At 41.9% G+C, this 23,408-nt stretch overlaps 1 protein-coding gene across 1 annotated transcript in view; it reads left to right on the top strand.

Moving 5' to 3' along the window:
• LOC106571875 (plexin-D1) overlaps positions 1 to 23,408 on the top strand; it is a 113,496-nt gene that overhangs the window by 4,373 nt on the left and 85,715 nt on the right. The window contains exons 2-7 of the mRNA XM_014145393.2: positions 2,280 to 2,456; positions 6,190 to 6,321; positions 7,001 to 7,101; positions 11,713 to 11,842; positions 12,972 to 13,149; positions 13,261 to 13,369. Of these exons, the coding sequence (XP_014000868.2) occupies positions 2,280 to 2,456; positions 6,190 to 6,321; positions 7,001 to 7,101; positions 11,713 to 11,842; positions 12,972 to 13,149; positions 13,261 to 13,369 (827 nt within the window). The remainder of the gene's footprint in view (positions 1 to 2,279; positions 2,457 to 6,189; positions 6,322 to 7,000; positions 7,102 to 11,712; positions 11,843 to 12,971; positions 13,150 to 13,260; positions 13,370 to 23,408) is intronic.

Here is a 23,408-nt window from a genome sequence, read left to right as displayed (position 1 = left end):
AACTCAGTAGCCTCTTTCTGCTCCTGTTGAGGCATCTCCACTTAGCGTTAGCTTCTTACTTCATCCTTCTAGCTGGCTAAGTAATAGGCCTGGTAGCCAGAGCCCTTCAACGTTACTGCAATAGAAGTCTCTGCTGTCAGCTAGCCACCTGACTAACTAACATATCTAAGTGACTATTTACCAGAGTCAGTGTATGTTTGTTTGGGGATGTCTGGGAAAGGGACGGTTTTAAAATTGCCTTTTGTTCGGCATCTTGCAAACACACTATCAACAGCGTCTCTAGTTCCCTACTTGAGCCGACTCTCAGCTGGGACAATTCGTTTCACGTCTCAAACCCTCGGCCTGTGCCACGACATGGCGGAGTTAGACGTTTGAGAGAGTGGTGAATGTAATGATCAAAAGGCAAATCCGTGAGGAAAATCCAGTGGACGCAGGCGAACATAACAAACAAACCACTGTTTATGATTCTACTTGTTCGCAAAATGCATTCGCGATTAGAACCAATGATTTATATATACACATATATACTCACAAATAAAATAATTTTGAACAATGCTGAGAGCAATATTTAGATGTTGACACATAATTGATATTATTTTATCCAAAATACACTGCTCAAAAAAATAAAGGGAACACTTAAACAACACATCCTAGATCTGAATGAAAGAAATAATCTTATTAAATACTTTTTTCTTTACATAGTTGAATGTGCTGACAACAAAATCCCACAAAAATAATCAATGGAAATCCAATTTATCAACCCATGGAGGTCTGGATTTGGAGTCACACTCAAAATTAAAGTGGAAAACCACACTACAGGCTGATCCAACTTTGATGTAATGTCCTTAAAACAAGTCAAAATGAGGCTCAGTAGTGTGTGTGGCCTCCACGTGCCTGTATGACCTCCCTACAATGCCTGGGCATGCTCCTGATGAGGTGGTGGATGGTCTCCTGAGGGATCTCCTCCCAGACCTGGACAGTCTGTGGTGCAACGTGGCGTTGGTGGATGGAGCGAGACATGATGTCCCAGATGTGCTCAATTGGATTCAGGTCTGGGGAACGGGCGGGCCAGTCCATAGCATCAATGCCTTCCTCTTGCAGGAACTGCTGACACACTCCAGCCACATGAGGTCTAGCATTGTCTTGCATTAGGAGGAACCCAGGACCAACCGCACCAGCATATGGTCTCACAAAGGGTCTGAGGATCTCATCTCGGTACCGAATGGCAGTCAGGCTACCTCTGGCGAGCACATGGAGGGCTGTGCGGCCCCCCAAAGAAATGCCACCCCACACCATGACTGACCCACCGCCAAACCGGTCATGCTGGAGGATGTTGCAGGCAGCAGAACGTTCTCCACGGCGTCTCCAGACTCTGTCACATCTGTCACGTGCTCAGTGTGAACCTGCTTTCATCTGTGAAGAGCACAGGGCGCCAGTGGCGAATTTGCCAATCTTGGTGTTCTCTGGCAAATGCCAAACGTCCTGCATGGTGTTGGGCTGTAAGCACAACCCCCACCTGTGGACGTCGGGCCCTCATACCACCCTCATAGAGTCTGTTTCTGGCCGTTTGAGCAGACACATGCACATTTGTGGCCTGCTGGAGGTCATTTTGCAGGGCTCTGGCAGTGCTCCTCCTGCTCCTCCTTGCACAAAGGCGGAGGTAGCGGTCCTGCTGCTGGGTTGTTGCCCTCCTACGGCCTCCTCCACGTCTCCTGATGTACTGGCCTGTCCCCTGGTAGCGCCTCCATGCTCTGGACACTACGCTGACAGACACAGCAAACCTTCTTGCCACAGCTCGCATTGATGTGCCATCCTGGATGAGCTGCACTACCTCAGCCACTTGTGTGGGTTGTAGACTCCGTCTCATGCTACCACTAGAGTGAAAGCACTGCCAGCATTCAAAAGTGACCAAAACATCAGCCAGGAAGCATAGGAACTGAGAAGTGGTCTATGGTCACCACCTGCAGAACCACTCCTTTATTGGGGTTGTCTTGCTTATTGCCTATAATTTCCACCTGTTGTCTATTCCATTTGCACAACAGCATGTGAAATTTATTGTCAATCAGTGTTGCTTCCTAAGTGGACAGTTTGATTTCACAGAAGTGTGATTGACTTGGAGTTACATTGTGTTGTTTAAGTGTTCCCTTTATTTTTTTGAGCAGTATATATATATTTTTTATCATAATTGCCTGCCTGTCTCTCTTCCTGTTTATTGAGATATTTTAAACTGACTCAAAGTTTGATCATTGGCTATTTGTCTCTCTATATCCATCTGTCAGTTGCAACCGGAGCAGCTGGACTGTGGAGCAGCCCACCTGCAGCACCCACTGGCCCTACAAAGGCCCTTGAGGGCCACACCCCTGTTTGAGTCCCTGGGCCTCAGCTCTGTTGCCGTGGATGACGTACATCACCACACTGTGGTGTTTCTGGGCACCAGCACCGGACGACTGCGTAAGGTCAGAGGAACTGCTTTATTGACATCCATTTTTCTTTCAGGAATAGTCACATTTACCAAGAAGAGAGAGCAGTTTTAGATGTTATCAGAGAAGTGTAAGGTGTACATTACAATAGATTGAACTGCAGGGAAAAGTGCATTTAAAAGGTAATGAATAAAGATGAGACATTGCTAACATGAGAAAATAACGTAGAATTACTGTAGGTCAAAAAAGGTGCTTTAAAATGCAAGGAACTGTAAAAATGAAAGATCACATCTGAGCAGGGTGAGGAAAAGTGTACAGAGTTGAGAGAACATTTGTTTTATGTGGGTGTCGCGCTCACACACGCTCGCACAAGCAAACACACACACACACACACACACACACACACACACACACACACACACACACACACACACACACACACACACACACACACACACACACACACACACACACAACAGACAGACATAAACACACATGCTGTGAGAACACACAGAGCACATAATCATGGGGTATGGGGTATGCACATTGGGTAAACACCAAACCACTTTTACTCAGTGGCGTAAGGACATAGGCAGACAACCCAAAACACATCCAAAACCTAAATATACAATTAGGCCAGACAATTTGGACACACACACACACACGCATATGCACTCGCACACGCACGCACACACACAAACCACCTTAACCACCACCATACCTCTGGCATAAACATAAAAAAGCTGACAGAAAGCTCTTTTAGGAGGCCTAAAACAAGACATCATCCAGCAACATATTTCTGAAGTTTAATGCACACAAAAAAATACATTTGAAAGGGCAATATCTCATGCCCCCCCCCCGTGACCACATCTGGACACATAAAAAAAGTACTTTTTCATTCACAATGGCTGAGGTGGATTCATAGTTCATCACTTTATCTTTAACCTGAAGCTTCACCCACCAGGGTTTTCCTTAGCCGGTAATAGCTGTTTTTTTTTACAGATAAAACATTTGAAAAGCTGATAAATAAAATTGACCCTGCCAATTATCCGGGAGAAGAAGAACAAATCCCATTGCGAAATAATGCTTTTTAGCTTATTCATTGATGGAAATACCAGTTGTTGGAAATACTTTTGACTGGTCATGCTTATCGGTCTATAGATTCATTTGCATAATTTAGTGGAATTAAATTGGCGGGTGTGTACAGTAGGCTAGGCTATATTCGTTATGTATCTTTATCATGCCATACAGCATACAGATACAGAGCCTGCTGCTGTTACAGCATCTCAAACAGCAAATGGAAGACAAAGGAAGGCAGGCTTCATCAGCAGGGTTCATCAACGCGTCACACATCACTTTGCAATGTGCTGGAGGCAGTATGCATTTTGAAAACTTTTACTTAATTGTTTGAAACGTGAACGTTTCACTACATATTATGAGGCATGTCGTACCTTGCTTCAAAGTAGCCTAGCCAATATTAGACCATATCCTTGTAGGCAATTATTTTATATATATTTTCTTTCGTTGTCTAGTAGCAAAAGGCACAATCCTAGTTATAGCAACCCATGCTAGATCTTTCCTATTAGATCTCCTCTCTTTCTAAATTCAAACAGATATTTTCATCTCTGTCACATGAAACCGCTCGCATGTGCGGTTTGCTTTTGACAGTGGTGCTTTCCCTCTAATTGCACTATGGAACGAACATTCATGCGTAGTCTACCGCCTTGTGCGAATTGCTGCGCTTATAATGTGAAGAAATAATAGTTTATCAACATTTTCAACTAAAAGTTCTGATCTGTTGCATCAGCCTCAATGCTTTTTAACTTGTTTTTTATGTAGCCTAGGCTTATTAGTTATATGAATTTGGGATCTATCATCCCAAACTGTCCCAGAGTCTGTTTGGAATAGGCTATTTCTTTCTCAACAAGCTGAGAAATAGAATAGGTCAACTTTTCTACTATGTGGGATAGTAGATTGATATAGGCTAGTGATGTTGCTGTTGGTTACTCGTCTTGTTGGCTGAGGAACAGTAAATGTGGACAGGTATTCTAACATCTTCAAAGTGTGCATCAGAATTTCTGTCATTCTGAGCACCGTGGGTGGACGCTCTAATCAGGGTACACACCCAATGCGTATGTGTCCGGTACTTTTCTCAAATGCTGCCTGCGCCGCATTTTCCTAAAGGAAACCCTGGTGTGTGTGCGCAAGTGCATGTGTGTTTTAATATGGAGTGTGTTACATGTGGCATATATGTATGATGCATGTGTTCATGCTCAAAACAGGAGGTCTGTGTGTTTTATGCTGTGTGTGGGTGTGTGCGTGTACACATTTGTGTGTTTGTGTTTGTCCTGGGGGCAGCACTGTAACAGAGGGTAATGCTGCTGTTAGTGTGTGTAATGTGATTCTGTCTGTGAGCTTGGCTCAGGCGGAGTAGTAGAGTACATGGGAACAGGGGTAGAGATTGAGTTAGGCCTCTGCTACTGGGGGTGGGAGACCCTCAATGAAGTAATTACAGACATTTTTAACCAAGTCTCTCACTACAGCAGCACTGTCTCTCTATTTTACTCTGTCTGTCTCTCTTTCACTCCCTCTCCCTTTCTGTCTCTCAGTCCACTATCTCAACCATAAAAAGGGTCCTTTGATTATATTGTCAACAAACACACACTCTATCCCCCCCCCACACACACACACACACACACACACGCGCTCATAGAGAGAGCGCTTGGAGCAGCTGAGTACTCCTGAGTTGAATAGAGTCTTTCATCTAGTGGCAGTCAGACAGGGGAGAGAGAGAGGCAGTGAGTGACCTGCCAGTATACAGCAGGTGTTTTGTTGTTTGACCTGGCTGTACCCAACTCATCTCCACCTCTTCACAGCTCCCTGCTATCTGCCCAGGTGTGGGCTATTGGGGGGCTCTATTGTGACCCTGTATGTTTGATCTTTATTGGCGTGTGTGTGTGTGTGTGTGTGTGTGTGTGTGTGTGTGTGTGTGTGTGTGTGTGTGTGTGTGTGTGTGTGTGTGTGTGTGTGCACGTGCCTGTTTTTATAGGTGTTTGTGTGTGAAAGTTTGTGCTAGTGCTCATGCATATGTGTGTGTGTTCGTGGGTTGTGTTGTGATTGATCACTAGAGAAGCAGCCGAGTCCGGGACTGTCACCAGAACAATCTCTGTCTGGTTTCCTCAGGATGGCAGGATGTCCATAGAGCTGAGACAGAAACCACAACAATTCTCAACAAGAAGCTTTCTCACTGTCTGTGTGACATCAAGTCACATCCTTAGCATTTATTTGTCTGTGGTCTATGGATCACTGTGTGTATGTGAGTGTGTACGAGCAAGATTCCAAAGACTTTATACTTTTTGTAAAGAATTGTGTGTACTCTTGTGTACATCTTACAGTGTGCCTTTTCTCAAGAAGTGCTTTGTTAAAGGACTTAATATAATTTGAGTATTTTCAAAGTATCGAGGGTGAGTTGTGTTGGAGTGGACTGAAGTGCCTGGTTGCATAACCCCTAAATCACACCCCAGTGAAACTGTGAGATGGCCAAGGTAATGAATCTGCTTAACTCAAAGAAGTAGCCTACTGCACATCAGCACCGCCAAGTAGTGTGCCTTTGTGTAAATATTACATGTATAAACACAAGGTTTATATAGTCTGAAAGAATGAAATCCATTAAATAAAAAACTAGAATCACTGGTAATCATGACTTAAATTGTTACCTAACTTGTTACGTGTCTTTGTGTGTACTAAGCACTCTGCCTGTCTCCCACAGCTGACCCTCCTGAAGAACCTGACCGTGGCCAATCAGTGGGCTCTGAAGCTACCAGGCGGCGAATCAGTGCACCACATTATGACCTTTGACCCCATAGACAGGAACTACCTCTACCTTATGACCTCTCACCATGTAAGGCTGTGGGATCAATACTTTCATCCATCAACTAGACTCAGACTTATTCATGTTCTCACTGACAATGGCATTGGTTTAGTTTGTTTGTTTGACATGCCTTTCGTTTATGCATTTTCCTGGTTTTGCCTAGTGAGTAGTCATATTTTTTATGAAAAACAGATGTTATTTAGCATTTATTACAAGTTTCTGAATAAGTGATATTATATCCCTTCACTTCACATCAGATAAATACATTCAGAGATAACAATTTAGAGAGATAACAATGCATTGCCTTGTCAGATGTTTTAGGAGAATGTGGTGGCACCTTGTCTAAAAGTGTTGTATGTTAAATAATGCACAAAGGTTATGAGTCAACCGTGCAAACTGTTTGTGGAAGTGGGGCTGCAACTGGAAAAATTGGTGTGAGAGAATGAATGTCCTTCCTCTAAACAGAGAAATACGTACCTATTCAACATGATAATATATTAGACAAAGAGTGAGAAAGACACCTTGCATGTGTGTGAAAGCCAGGCGACAAGTTATGCTTAATAAACATGATAAGACCTAACCATGTGTGGTCAGTGTGTATGGCAGTGTGTAAATGCACAAAACATGCTAAAAGAGATAAGGAGGTGTGAATAATATACTGTATTATGTACAGTGTTTTGAGTGTCTGTATGTGTGCTTCTGTCAATAGCTCCTGAGGGTAAAGGTAGCCACATGTAGCCAGTACAGAACATGCAGTGACTGTCTGGGGGCCGGCGATGCACACTGTGGCTGGTGCACACTGGAGAGCAGGTAAGAACCACGGCCACCCATGTAAACCAACCAATCAATCCTCAGTTTAGTAAGGCGCAGTGGTTTAATGGTATAACATGTTATATTAGTGATATAAGGACTTTTAGGAGATTGAGAGAGGAGGGACTGTGAGAGAGCTGATGATTGATGTTAGAGGGGTGAGGAGTTTAGTGAGGAGTGACAGTGTAGTTTACTGTAAGATTACTGTAAGAAGTGGTGTTGGAGTAGAGTTTTATGGTAATAGCTGTGAAAGGAGTGAGAGTATAGTATTATGAATGTGGGTCTGTCTGGGATGTGGGTCTTTCTCTCTCTGTCTCTGTCTGTATCTCTCGCTCTATATCTCTGTGCCTGAGGACTGTGTTGGTTATGGCTGGGTGATAAAAGCAGATCAACAGATGAGATGAGGGTTAGTGATGTGCTGGGCTGCGCTGGCTGACTGGGGCTCTGGCACGGCTAACATGGCCAGGGGGCACCGAGGGAGGGAGTGAGGAAGGGAGGGAGAGAGAGACTGGTGTTTGATTCAATGTAACAGACTCTTTAATCTCACTCACACCTCTCTTTATTTATATATCTCCTATTTATCTCTCTCACTCCATGTCTGACATTCCTTTTTTATTTAGTAACTGTTAGTTACTATTTTCTTATTGTCTCATTTGCTCTCATTCTCTATCTGGCTCTAGTCATCCTTCTCTCTTTGGGTTCCCTTCTCTCGTTGTCTCTTTGGGCTCTGTCTTCTTCCCTTGCTGTTCTTCCCCGTCTCTCTCTCTCTACCTCTACACAAGCCTGTTGATTGTGATGATAATGGTGGTGGGAGGGAGAGTGCACACTGGCTCCTTTGACAAGAAAATGTCAAAGTGTGTATCTGGGCGCATGTCTGTGTGACTTTGTGCCTGTGTTTGTGTGTGTATGCAGATGTGTCTCTGTGTCTCTGAGTATGTCTGAGTGTGTGTGTGTGTGTGTGCGCTTTTCTATGTAGCTTTTTGTATGTGTGCGTGTCTTTGTGTTTTCGTGTATATGTGTGTGTGTGTGTGTGTGTGTGTGTGTGTGTGTGTGTGTGTGTGTGTGTGTGTGTGTGTGTGTGTGTGTGTGTGTGTGTGTGTGTGCGCGCGCTTGTGTGAGAGTCCTGGGCTGGGTACTGAACTGATGAGCGTGTGTGTAGTGGTGTGTTTGGGCGCTCACTCTGGACTGCTGCTGGTGGTATGTTCCAGGGCTGGAGGGCAGATTTACCCAGGAAGGGGGGCTGCTCTCAGGGCATCGGGGGTCAGTGTCTGGGGGTGGAGGGTCCTCTCCGTCACCTCTCTGACACACACACACTCAAACATAATGGGTGCTGGAGGATTATCTCATCACTAAAGAATCTTCTTTCATACTTGTGAAATTGCACTAAAGCTATACAAAAACTGTAAGGAGTAGCGTGTTACCTTTTAAAACATGCCTGCTTTAGCAAAGTAGTTGACAGGTGATGGCAGGCTGCTGATGTGGGTGTATTTGAGAGAGGGAGTTGTTTTTGTATCTACTTATGTACACCATGATCACTGTGAGTGTGGTAGAGTTGACAGAGAAGGTGTGAATCGATTTTTAAAAACAATTTCAAAACAGTGAGAACTTTTCCTGAGCAGCCCCTGGCGTTAACATTTAGGCTCTATTTTCAACTGGCGTTAAGGCTGCGTTAGTATCAAACGCACATTAGTTTGCAATTTTGTCATGTAAAAACTGGCGCCCTGGCATTTGGTTTGGCAATTCACCTGTCTTTTATCAGCTTACTTGCACTCAGATGGGCAGGGTGGAAATATGTGAGGTGTGTCCTTAAAAATATGATGCAAAGTGCTAATTTCAGGCAGCGCTGATAGGAATATTTAAGACCAATCAAAATATGGTTTTAACGGTAATGCAGTTGGTTATGGCATTAATTTCGACAGCGAAAACGTAGCCTATCCAGCCGTGATGCACACTGGCCATATGCGCATGGAACAAGAGAAGGCTAGAAACATTAAAAAAACTAATATTTTGTCCCATTTCGTTTTATTTTATCAAAAACCAAGCATAGCCTCCCCTCCTCTCAAATAAGGATTTTTTTTATCTGCATAAAGGGTTTGGCTCTTGAGACAGCTTGGAAATACATCTTAATCACCAAAGCTTTATTAAAATATCAAGTTAGAGAGGAGTAAAATAGTGAGCTGACATTCCTTTTTTATCTATGTATTGTAGACAAGCCCACATTATTTTAACCATGCCCATCATGAAACGAGAGATGAGAACCTATGTGAATACTGGTGAACCTCGTATTTAGAAGTTATCTGTAACCTGTGAAAATAGCTTGTTTTCTGTTTCATATGTTCAAAATCCAATCCCTCCCTTAGGCCTATTATAACGAAGGCTGGTTCAACAGCAATGCGTGTCTTTTTAATCCTGGCGATTTTATGATGTCATTACATTTTAAATGTATTTATTGTTGTTGTTGTTAAAAAAAAGAAGTTGTTCTTCATTGAATTTTATTACAACCAAATTTATTAGAATGATTGACCTTCCTGGTTTTATGGTGACAACATCCGTGGCGCGCTTGCAATACAACTTCTGGAGGTTTGTGAATTGCGATCTGATCTGTAAAATGGTTCCGATTATGTTCATAAAGCATAGGCCTATTTGGGAGCAGTATAACAGGGAGTGGGCATCCTCCCTTTCTATTTATATTGGATCTTGGTCCATACTGTGAAAAGTTTGGATGTGTGTAAATCTTGCTTACTGACAAATTTATTAGAATGTAAATTGTAAATTGCATTAAGCAAGATTTACACACATCCAAACCCAGCCCTTTCGCTCCAATGCCAGCAAGTGTGTTGATAATTTTGAAAGTGAAAATAGCTAAAATATTTCTGACACACCCCTGAACCTATAGCGTTACCGCCTGCACGTAGATTTACCATTGCGTTAGGTTTGTTAAAATAGAGCCCTTACTCTTTAGAAAGGGAAGTAATAAAAGTCCATTCTGATACCACACTGGGTTAGACAGAGGTGAATGACTCACTGGTCACTGAGTTACTGTCTGACTTTCCTGCTCAGCATCATAGCTTGTCTCTGTGTGTGTGTGTGTGTGTGTGTGTGTGTGTGTGTGTGTGTGTGTGTGTGTGTGTGTGTGTGTGTGTGTGTGTGTGTGTGTGTGTGTGTGTGTGTGTGTGTGTGTGTGTGTGTGTGTGTGTGTGTGTGTGTGTTTAAATATTCTTTATGTGTGTTTGTTAGTTTCTTTATGCTTCAATGTGTGCTGTGTGTTCCAGAGAGGCTATTAAGTTTGTCAAAACTGCTTGTGTTTTATGTGTTTGAGGTTGTTGCGTGTGTTTGTTCGTGTGTGTGTAGGGGATTTTTGTGGGATTGTAGAGCCATTCTATTCTATTCTTAGAAGAGTAGCTGACCTCATGATCCTTCCTGGTCCCTTAGCGCCAGTAGGACTAAAATCTGGACATTCACTCACGCACGCAGCGATACACACACACACACACACACACACACACACACACACACACACACACACACACACACACACACACAGATGCACATTTAAATGCATACACACATCCACTCGTTCGCTCACACACACCCATTTTAGAACAGACTTGTTAAAGTGTCAAAGAAAGTATGGGTGCCAAAGTCATTACATGGTGATTATAACTTCTAACTGCTGTTCTACTGCTTGTGGCTGCTCCAGTCTAGTTTATCTATAGTTTAAGGTCATTGTGTCCTTGTTTGATAATGCACTGCAGGAGTACTAGCTGTGCTCTGTGCTTAGGGACTGGTGAAGTTTATTAGTGAAACAGTAGTCATAATATGAGCCCACCCTGCTCGATAAGCTCCCACTTTCTCACAGTCTGTCTCTCATACATATGCACAGATGTACACAGAAGCACTCACGAACGCACGCACGCACGCACGCACACACACACACACACACACACACACACACACACACACACACACACGAATGACATGGCCTGGTAGCTCCTTAATTGAATTAAATGGCCTTTGATCCTGATGCCAGAGGGTTTAGGTTGTGATGGGAACATGTTTGACACCAAGTCAAACAGTGTGTTGTGTGTGTTGACCTGACTGACTGACAGCCCAGACCTCTCATGTGACACAATGAGATGAGTCTGATACGCAACTCTATGGGAAACCAACCAGCCCACTAAATGCTACATTGAGATTTAATGAGGACAGAAATCAAAATATGTGCGCTCTCTGCAATGAGAGGAGAGCAGATGTAGTGGAAACACTGAGTAAACAGAGTTTGCAATGTGAAGCTCTGTTGCTACTAGGTCAATAGAGGAAGCTGGGAGCTCATTTAAGAAGCTCTGCTAGACAGTAGTTTGGCTATGAATAACTTTCATTATGTGTTATCCCACTGGGCACACACTTGTTGAATCAATGCTGTTTCCATGAAATTTCTATGAAATTACGTTGAAACAATGTGGAATAGACGTTGAATTGACATCTGCACCGAGTGGGAGCTCACTATGAAATATATTATAAGATTATAAACATAAATTACTAGAAAAATTGGCTCCAATTTAAACGTATTTACTCATGTACACAATGTCTTTATATGTGCCCCATGTGCAGGTGTTCCATCCAAAGGGAGTGTGCCTGGGGGCCTCTGGCGCGCTCCTGGATCGGGATGGGCGAAGGTCCCCAGCAGTGCCCCTCCATGACCCTCACCCCCCCAGAGATCAGCCTGTCCACTGACATCAAGGTACCATACATTACATCATAACTGTTTTTATGTGTAAGTTCAAACATATTGTTAAGTGAATCATGTGAAGTACCAAGTTATTCTTTTAATGTTACTTTTATAATATTTCTCAAGTGTGCATTACCAGTCAAAAGTTTGGACACACCAACTCATTCAAGTGTTTTTCTTAATTTTTTACTGTTTTTACTATTTTACATCAAAACTATTAAATAACACATGAAATCATGTAGTAACCAAAATAGTGATAAACAAATTAAAATATATTTTATATTTGAGATTCTTCAAAGTAGCCACCCTTTGCCTTGATGACAGCTTTGCACACTCGTGGCATTCTCAACCAGCTTTAAAGAATCAAAAATATGAAATATATTTTGATTTGTTTAATACTGTTTTGTTTACTACATGATTCCATATGTGTTATTTCATAGTTTTGATGCCTTCACTATTATTCTACAATGTAGAAAATAGTAAAAATAAAGAAAACCCTTGAATAAGTAGGTGTGTCCAAACTTTTGACTGGTAATGCACACTTGAGAAATACTGTACACACTGGTTCTGTGTGTACAGTAGGTACATTATGAGGGTCAGACACAGCATTGTGTGGAGTATGTAGGTCCGGTTGGCTGTGATAGCTCCAGCAGCTGTCCAATCCCAAGTCATCACTCAGGACCACAGGAAGATGGGCCCACTGCCGTCTCCCCAAACAGGAAGCAGCAAGCAGGAAAGAGGAAGTCAGCGCCACAGCCAGGAAGTGATCAATTCCAAAGACAATAGGGTGTTCATTGTAGCATGTTACCATATGTCACTGGCCTCTCCAACTACTATATCTACAGCTATGTCATCTTCCTCTCCGTCTGTTGCTCTCACTCTTCACCCCCCTTGTCTCCCCCTCTTCCTCCCCCTCTGTTTTTCTCCCACATATTGAAATGAGATCAGTGAGATTGACAGACAATGAAGTGTGATGTTCCCCAGTGTTGTGATCCCAGTGTAGATCACTCATGTCTCTCGTCACGCAACAGTATGTTTGGATGCAAGTTTACTATGCCATCTGTCTTTTGGAGACATGAAGATTTCTCTCTCCCTCTCTCTACTTGCCTCCACCCCCCAAACATTTCTTTCTCTCCACCAGGATGTGGGGATTCTGATAAACGGCAGCGTCCCTGATCTAGTTGGTTCGCGGGTGGAATGTGACTATGGATTGGGCGTTGCCACGGCAGCCACGGTGCACCTGGACTATGGCCCAGCCCAGATTCAGACCTGCCCCCTACTGCCTCGGGAGAGGTACCCCAACATCCCCCCTGGCAGAGGTAAGGGTTACTTATACTACTGGTAGAACACTAGTTTGATTTCATTCTGTGACATCACTGCTGATCTTGACATATGCTGAGACATTTCCATGTTATATGTTGTTGTGCCAGATCACCTGACTGTTCCCGTGGCGATAAAGGTGAACGGCACATCCGTGGTTTCCGGGAGCTTCGTCATCTATGATTGCGAGAGGACAGGAGCCATACACCCCAAGACTGCGTGAGTGTTTTCAAGTCTGAGTCATCTAGGGTTTCTTTTACACTTGTTTGCCCATCTTATAGTTTTAACCACTAACACTATTTCCAGACTTTCCTAAGTTAAACCCAGTTACAAGACACACACATGCTGACACACACACTTCCAATCTGCACTGTCTCTGTTTACCCCGGATCCACCAAGACAAATCTGCCTCAAATGAAACCTAAATAGCAGGATCATAACTGTGAAATTTGAGGCACGCAATCAGCCCCGTCCCTGAGCAGAGTTCTTTGCCAAGTCACTTGCATCACTCAAACGTCAGCCAAATGTCATCTATAGTCTCACTGGCATTCTCTCACCACACATGCAGCTCAAGGCCGGAAGGGTGGCAGACGGGTGTATACACCCCAAAAATCTGAGGGGGCACAAAGTCTGTGATGATGAGTGGGGGGTGGTCCTATGGCTGTCCGTAAATTGGAGAATTTTGCAATTTTGAAAGACTTTTCCTGCAATGTAGAGCCCTAATCATTATTATTAATACTATGTAAATAAATATGTCTATTTTTCTGCATATCTAAGCATACCTCTTGAGCTGCCTGTATCCTCCTGACTGATGGTTCTTTTTTAAAAGAAACTAAGTATGCTTCTCTGCATGTCTATTCAAATCTGGATAAAAGATTTCAAAGAATGTGAGTCTTATTCAGTACATGTAGTTATTGCTTGCCTGCTAAGATAGTTAGACAAGCTAGCTACTCTAACTTGATTGATAGCCTGAAATGGCTTCTTGGTAGCTAGTTATGAGGTTCGGAGATTGGGAACCTATCTGGGCTAGCTAAAGCCAACTTCATAAAACGTCTAGGTGGCTAGTAGTATTAAAGAGAAACAACAACAAAAAATATTATATATACAGTACCAGTCAAAAGTTTGGACACACCTACTCATTCCAGAAGTTTTCTTTATTTTTACTATTTTCTACATTGTAGAATAATAGTGAAGACATCAAAACTATGAAATAACACACATGGAATCATTTAGTAACCAAAAAAGTGTTAAACAAATCAAAATATATTTATTTTTGAGATTCTTCAAAGTAGCCACCCTTGGCCTTGATGACAGCTTTGCACACTTGGAATTCTCTTAACCAGCTTAATTTTTATGTTTTTATTTATCGATTGAATCTTTATTTAACTAGGCAAGTCAGTTAAGAACAAATTCTTATTTACAATGACGGGGGCCTGGGATAAAAAATACAAATTAAATTAAAAAAAATATATATTAATAAAATTAAAATTAAAAAGATAAACAAAATGTATAAATAAATAAATGCAATATAAATATAGGACAAAATACACATCACAACAAGAGAGACAACACAACACTACATAAAGAGAGACCTAAGACAACAACATAGCAAGGCAGCAACACATGACAACACAGCATGGTAGCAACACAACATAACAACAACATGGTAGAAACACAACATGGTAGGGGAACAAAACATGGTACAAACATTATTGGGCACAGTCAACAGCACAAAGGACAAGAAGGTAGAGACAACAATACTCGCACAAAGCAGCCACAACTTTCAGTAAGAGTGTCCATGATTGAGTCATTGAATGAAGAGATTGAGATAAAACTGTCCAGTTTGAGTGTTTGTTGCAGCTCGTTCCAGTCGCTAGATGCAGCGAACTGAAAAGAGGAGCGACCCAGGGATGTGTGTTCTTTGGGGACCTTTAACAGAATGTGACTGGCAGAACGGGTGTTGTATGTGGAGGATGAGGGCTGCAGTAGATATCTCAGATAGGGGGGAGGGAGGCCTAAGAGGGTTTTATAAATAAGCATCAACCAGTGGGTCTTGTGACGGGTATACAGAGATGACCATTTTACAGGGGAGTATAGAGTGCAGTGATGTGTCCTATAAGGAGCATTGGTTGCAAATCTGATGGCCGAATGGTAAAGAACATCTAGCCGCTCGAGAGCACCCTTACCTGTCGATCTATAAATTATGTCTCCGTAATCTAGAATGGGTAGGATGGTCATCTGAATCAGGGTTAGTTTGGCAGCTGGGGTGAAAGAGGAGTGATTACGATAGAGGAAACCAAGTCTAGATTTAACTTTAGCCTGCAGCTTTGATATGTGCTGAGAGAAGGACAGTGCACCATCTAGCCCTACTCCCAAGTACTTGTATGAGGTTGTAATAACACCTGTGAGAAGAGGGGCATTCTTCTTACCAAACCACATGACCTTTGTTTTGGAGGTGTTCAGAACAAGCTTAAGGGTAGAGAAAGCTTGTTGGAAACTAAGAAAGCTTTGTTGTAGAACATTTAACACAAAATCCGGGGGGCAGGGGAGCTGAGTATAAGACTGTATCATCTGCATATAAATGCCTGAGCTATGTTGTTGATGTAAATTGAGAAGAGCATGGGATCTAGGGTTGAGCCTTGGGGTACTCCCTTGGTGACAGGCAGTGGCTGAGACAGCAGATTATCTGACTTTATACACTGCACTTTGAGAGAGGTAGTTAGTAAACCAGCCCAAAGACGCCTCAGAGACACCAACACTCCTTAGCCGGCCCACAAGAATGGAATGGTCTACCGTATCAAAAGCTTTGGCCAAGTCAATAAAAATAGCTGCACAATATTGCTTAGACTCAAGGGCAATGATGACATCATTGAGGACCTTTATGGTTGCAGTTACACATGCATAACATGAGCGGAAACCAGATTGCATACCCGAGAGAATACTATAGACATCAAGATAGCCAGTCAGTTGATTATTGACAAGTTTTTCCAAAACTTTTGATAAACAGATAGGATCAGCTTGATCAACCCCTTTAAATAAAGGCTGAACTGTGGTTGCCTTCCAACCAATGGGAACCTCCCCAGAGAGGAGAGATACGTTAAAAAGTTTGGAGATAGGCTTGGCAATGATAGGAGCAGCAACCTTAAAGAAGAAAGGGTCTAAACCATTTGACCCAGACGCATTAGAATGGGTAGGAGATGAGGAAATGTTGGATGGGCAAGGAGGAATGGCTGAGTCAAATCGGAATCTTGACTTAATGAAGTGGTGATTAAAGAGCTCAGCCATGTGCTTCTTGTCAGTAGCAACCACATCATCAACATTAAGGGACATGGGCAGCTATGAGGAGGAGGGTTTATTCTCCAGGTCTTTAACTGTTTTCCAGAACTTCTTGGGGTTAGACCAGCAGAGAGAGAACTGCTCCTTAAAGTAACTACCTTTGGCCTTCCGGATAGCCTGAGTGCACTTATTTGTCATTTGCCGGTCAGCCTGAGATTGCGTGTGCCAAGCCTTTCGCCAAATGCAATTCTTGGGTTAGAGTAACTCTGCAAGATCACATTCGAACCAGGGGCTGAACCTGTTTTTAATTATCACTTTCTTTATGGTGGCGTGTTTGTTAACAATACCACTGAAAATATAAAAAAATAAGGTCCAAGCGTCTTCGACAGAGGGGATCAAGCTGATTCTATACCATTTTACAGAGGCCAGGTCATGAAGGAAGGCTTGCTCATTAAAGTTTTTTAGCAAGTGTCTATGACAAATTAGGACAGGTCGTTTCACCGAGAAGCCATTATGAACACAGGCTGTAAAACAGTGATCACTAAGGTCATTACAGAAAACACCAAACTGATACCTATCAGGATTATTTGGGAGGAAAACATCGAGAAGAGTAGCCATTTCTGAGTGTTTGGAGTCATACCTTGTGGGATTGGTGATAATCTGAGAAAGATTTAGGGAGTCTCATTGCTTTAGGACAGTCAGGTGGTTTAAGCATGTCCCAGTTTAGGTCACCTAGCAGGACAAATTCAGACTTAGTGTAAGGGGCCAGGAGAGAGCGTAGGGCAGGTAGGGTACAGGCCGGTGCTGATGGAGGACGATAGCACCCAGCAACAGTCAACAAAGAGCTATTTGAAAGTGTAATGCTTAAAACCAGCAAATCAAATTGTTTGGGGACAGACTTGGAGACAACCGAGCACTGAAGATGATCCTTGGTAAAGATTGCCACTCCCCCACCTTTGGAAGATATGTCTTGCTGAAAAAGGTTATAACAATAAAGGTTAACATCAGTATTCAAAACACTCTTTCTTAACCAGTAATGTAAACTCAGTAATGACCAACACATCTGGATTGGAGCTGTGAACCCACACTTTCAATTGATCCATTTTAGGTAATAAGCTTTTGGTGTTAACGTGCAGAAAACCCAGGCTTTTACGATAGCAGAAATTAGTGTAGCGGATATCAGAGCACAAGTCAGAATTGGGGCTAGCAACAGTCGATGGGCCAGGGTGTACATGCACATTTCCAGATATCATCAACAGTAATACATTCAAGGCACGGCATAGTACAGGGAGAGCTCTGCAGTGCTGATTTGTAACATCTGAATGTGCATCAGGTAGTCTGAATTCATCTGAATTCATGAGGTAGTCACCTGGAATGCGTTTCAATTAACTGGTGTTAATAAAAATTTCATCAATCTACACACAATACCCCACAATGACAAAGCAAGAACAGGTTTAATAAAAACAGAAATACCTTATTTGCATAAGTATTCAGACCCTTTGCTATGAGACTCGAAGTTGAGCTCTGGTGCATCCTGTTTCTATTGATCATCCTTGACATGTGTCCACAACTTAATTGGAGTCCACCTGTGGTAAATTCAATTGACTGGATATGATTTGGAAAGGTACACACCTGTCTCTATAAGGTACCACATTTGACAGTGCAAGTCAGAGCAAAAACCAAGCCATGAGGTTGAAGGAATTGTTCGTAGAGTCCCAAGACAGGATTGTGTCCAGGCACAGATTTGGGGAAGGGTACCAAAAATGCCTGCAGCATTGAAGGTCTCAGAAAACACAGTGGGCTTCATCATTCTTAAATGGAAGAAGTTAATAACCAACAAGACTCTTCATAGAACTGGTCGCCCGGCCAAACTGAGCAATCGGTGGAGAAGGGCCTTGGTCAGGGAGGTGACCAAGAACCTGATGGTCACTCTGAAAGTGCTCCAGATTTCCTCTGTGGAGATGGGAGAAACTTCCAGAAGGACAACCATCTATGCAGAACTCCACCAATCAGGCCTTTATGATAGAATGACCAGACAGAAGCCACTCCTCAGTTAAAGCACATGATAGCCCGCTTGGAGTTTGCCAAAACAACTCTTAGACCATGAAAAACAAGATTCTCTGGTCTGATGAAACCAAGCTTGAACTCTTTGGCCTGAATGCCAAGCATCCTATCTGGAGTAAACCTGGCACCATCCCTACGGTGAAGCACGGTGGTGGCAGCTTCATGCTGTGGGGATGTTTTTCAGTTGCAGGAACTGAGAGACTATTCAGTATTGAGGGAAAGATCAGCGGAGCAAAGATCCTTGATGAAAACCTGCTCCAGAGCGCTCAGGTTCACCTTCCAAAAGGTCAACGACCCTACGCCTAGACAACGCAGGAGTGGCTTCGGGACAAATCTCTGAATGTCCTCGAGTATCGCAGCCAAAGCCCAGACTTGAACTTGATCGAACATGTCTGGAGAGAACTGAAAATAGCTGTGCAGCGACACTCCCCATCTAACCTGACAGAGTTTGAGAGGATCTGCAGAGAAGAATGGGAGAAACTCCACAAATCAGGTGTACCAAGCTTGTAGTGTCATACCCTAGAAAACGTGAAGCTCTAATCTCTGCCAAAGGTGCTTGAACAAAGTACTGAGTAAAGAGTCTGAATACTTGGGTAAATGTTTATTTAAAAAATATATATATTTGCATTTCCAAAAATGTCTAAAAACCTGTTTTTGCTTTGTCAGTATGGGGTATTGTGTGTAGATTGATGAAGGAAAGAAACAATTTAATCAATTTTAGAATACGGCTGTAACGTAACAAAATGTGCAAAAAGTCAAGGGGTCTGAATCCTTTTTTGGGGGGTTAGAACAGTTTTAATGTTGCAGATAGATTGTAGCTTCCATCAATGTAATTGTCTGCATCACTTCCAATCCCCCATATATTTTTTTGCAAATATATATATGTACATATACAGTTGAAGTTGGAAATTTACATACACTTAGGTTGAAGTCATTAAATCTCATTTTTCAACCACTCCACAAATTTCTTGTTGACAAACTATAGTTTTGGCAAGTCGGTTAGGACATCTACTTTGTGCATGACACAAGTAATTTTACCAACAATTGTTTACAGACAGATTATTTCACTTATAACTCACTGTACCACAATTCCAGTGGGTCATGACGCCTCTGGCGGCAGAGCTATTGAAGTCAGTGTTGGTGTCAGTCAGGGGTGCTGTATTGTTTATATTTGTCTTGTATATGCTGTATGTTGTTGGCTGGCTATATACAGTGTCTCTCATGTTGTTTTATGTGGTCTACAATACTATGTTTTGACTAGCAACCATTGTTTATTTGGGGTAAATATAGTGCATTGAATTTAATAGCTTTCCCTCTGTACTCAGTAAGGGGAATGATGGTTTAATATTTTTTTATATCTATTTGAATAGTTTAAATTCAGCCTGGTTGAAGTCTTGACAAGGTATGAAATGTAAAATGTATGTTGTGTGGCAGTAGAAGTAAGCTAATTGGCTAAGTAAGCGCTGTAGCTGTTCCTGTTCATGCTTTTCCTGTGGAGAGCGGTGGCTAATGTACAGTATGTGTAATGTGTATAGTGTAATGTGTATAATGTATGTGTGCGTACGTATAAATGACAATGTGTATGTTTGTGCATTCAGAGCAGCAAACAGTTGGAATGTGTTCATTCGGTCCACTTGTCAGATTGGTTTAGAGGTGTGAAAATGGAGTTGTCTGTGTGTATGCAGGTGTATAATAATAATAGATGTAATTTATATAGCACTTTTCATTACACGTTAAATCTCAAAGAAGATATGTAAGAAGTTGTATGTGTGTGGGTTTTTGCATGCCCCTGTGTCCTCAGTGAGGTCTGAAGGTGTGAAGTTAGACTGTATTGGTGAAGGTGATAATGAGCTAAGTGCCATTCTCACAGGAAGAGCACAGGGCCGCAAACTGAAGACCTCAGATACTCTATCCACTTTTAACCACTTCAAGTTGCTCTCTTCAAGGCAAAGTTCTGTCCAAAACGTGTGTTCCTGTGTTTTATATATATTTACACTCTATGAGGTTGGAATAATACTGTGAAATTGTGAAAATGATGATAATGCCATTTTAGTGTAAGAGCTGATTGAAAACACCGCATGAAGATTCAGTTTGTTTTGGCGGGATGGAGTTTTGGCCTTCCACGGGGAAATCACCATGTGGTAAATTTGTTAATAGACCAATAAGAAAGATAGTTTTAAACCTCTCTGCCAATAACAGCACATTTTCAAATTTCCCCTCCCTACTCAGACCACTCCCACACAGTCCTAGATAAATTCTTACTTGAGAAATTGCTATTTACTAATAAGCTATTTTTGTTCCTTTTTGTTTTCAATTCAAATTGTCAATCACAGTAAGGTACTTAATTGTTACCCAGAAATGTTTTGATTCTGATATAAAAATGGCTGTCTGTGTACACGAGAGTTTCACCATCACACTGTAACTGGATACAGGCTTATTTTGTTCTGTGTTTGGAGCGAAGCCTGGTTTCTTGGTTCTGTGGGCCTCCCTCTGACTGTCCCTTTCTCCCCCTTTGAAAATGTACAGTTGAAGTCGGAAGTTTACCAAGCTTGAAGGGTACCTAGTAACAATTCCCTGTCTTAGGTCAGTTAGGATCACCACTTTATTTTAAGAATGTAAAATGTCAGAATAATAGTAGAGAGAATGATTTATTTCAGCTTTTATTTCTTTCATCATGTAAACTTCTGACCCACTGGAATTGTGATACAGTGAATTATAAGTGAAATAATCTGTCTGTAAACAATTGTTAGAAAAATTACTTGTGTCATGCACAAAACTATAGTTTGTTAACAAGAAATTTGTGGAGTGGTTGAAAAACGAGTTTTAATGACTCCAACCTAAGTGTATGTAAACTTCGACTTCAACTGTATATTCTCCCCAGGGGCGCAACTTTAGTTTTAGAAGTGGGGGGGACATAACTTAGCAGGGGGTTCTCCCTCAGAATTTTTGGGTAATCTAAAGCGCATTTTTCCACATTTCTACTAGGACTGTCCCCAACTAAAAAAATCTTGGTTCACCAAGAGTAGTCTTTTTTTCCGACCAATCGATTGATCAAAATTTTTAAAACATGGAGTTTTCCTTAGCCTATATAGACACACCCTATGTGTTTTTATAAAATCAACTATATGTAGGCCTACTGAACTTGTCTGATGCTTTAAGTACGCTGTTTGATTAAATAATGAAGACAATCAACAAATGACAAATTACTCAAGAGGGAGCCAGAGATCAAGATAGCCTAACCAGAAGGAAAAAAAGTTCCCGACACTCCTTCTCCCGCTGCTTTGCAGATTCTACCTTTATGTTCCTGAAGTTGCCGGTAATAAGCTACACCCGGTGTCAGCAACCTTTTCCATTTGTTGTGCCAATTTATCTTACCATTTATACCAATCTGCGTGCCAGTTATGATTTTCATATGCACATTTTCATGGAACAGTTTTATTTAATTTATAATAGTCTTTGTATCTCAAAATCATTGTCTGTGATTAATCTACATTCTATATCTAAATGAAAATAATACAAATCTAAAAGTAACTTCTATTGCCATTGTCAACTATGTAATAAAAATCTACATAAAGCCAACACATAAAAGCGTTGCAGCCTGCAGGTAGAAAATATCATAATAAAAATAAATATCTGATAAATCATATTGGCTATTCAGGGCCTGTCTGAAACATTTTATAAAACTATCAACTGGGTCAACCCAAAACTCGCACTAGAAAACTTTAAACATTGTATAAAATATTCTGGGCCCTCAGAATTTCCCGCGCCAGTGAGCTCGGGACAGACACAGCTGTAGGCTATTTGTGCAAGGCTTAAGAAGTAATCAGGTATTTCCACTGAATCAGAGCATTACTTTTTTCCCTTTAATGCCGAGTGGTTATCGAAAGGGAGAGAGCTGGAAATATTGTTCAAGTACTTTGAGGAACTATTGTCATTCTCAATTGATTCTAAAAATCTGACTTTGTTTACTTACTGTTTGAGGTGAAGAAAAAATATTTTGAGAAGTTGCACAGCTTCTGAGTTAAGCCAATCAGAAATACTATCAGACATCCCCAAATGGAACGTTTATAGGCCTACATTTGCACGAAGGCCAGGTAGCCTAGTCCTACTTCTATATGCGTAATCAGGTTCACGTCCTTACTCAACATTGACAGCAGTTTTTTAAGCAAAAGACGATGAATAAATTGACAAAACCCATAAATGGAATGAAATAAACAAAAACTTGTTTCTCACAAGTGTAGCATAGATTGTGAGTTCTGCAAAACACATGTCCACTCCGACAATGAGATCGGTAAGTTACTGTAAAAGTTACAGAAATTACCATAACCAAACAGACATTGCAGATTAGACATTATGGGCATTAACAGTAAATGTAAACTATTGCTGGTGATGTATGTAATGGGGAATTGATAGACAAACAATTTCAAGCAGAAATTTGCATCCTGTAGCACAAACTCAAAAAAGTTCTGGGACACTGTAAAGTCCATGGAGAATAAGAACACCTCCTCCCAGCTGCCCACTGCACTGAGGCTAGGAAACACTGTCACCACTGAATAATCCACTATATTTGAGAATTTCAATAAGTATTTTTCTACGGCTGGCCATGCTTTCCACCTGGCTACCACTACCCCAATCAACAGCCCTCCACCCCTCACAGCACCTCGCCCAAGCCTCCCCCATTTCTCCTTCACCCAAATCCAGATAGCTGATGTTCTGAAAGAGCTGCAAAATCTAGACCCCTAAAAATTTGCCGGGCTAGACAATCTGGACTGTCTCTTTCTAAAATGACAAAATTGTTGCATCCCCTATTACTAGCCTGTTCAACCTCTCTTTCGTATCGTCTGAGATTCCCAAAGATTGGAAAGCTGCCGCGATCATCCCCCTCTTCAAAGGGGGAGACACTCTAGACCCAAACTGC

Source organism: Salmo salar, chromosome ssa15 (genome assembly GCF_905237065.1).
Source record: "Salmo salar chromosome ssa15, Ssal_v3.1, whole genome shotgun sequence".
Classification (NCBI taxonomy): Eukaryota; Metazoa; Chordata; class Actinopteri; order Salmoniformes; family Salmonidae; genus Salmo; species Salmo salar.
The sequence above is the reverse complement of the archived record's forward strand: the minus strand, read 5'-3'. Positions and strand labels throughout refer to the sequence as shown.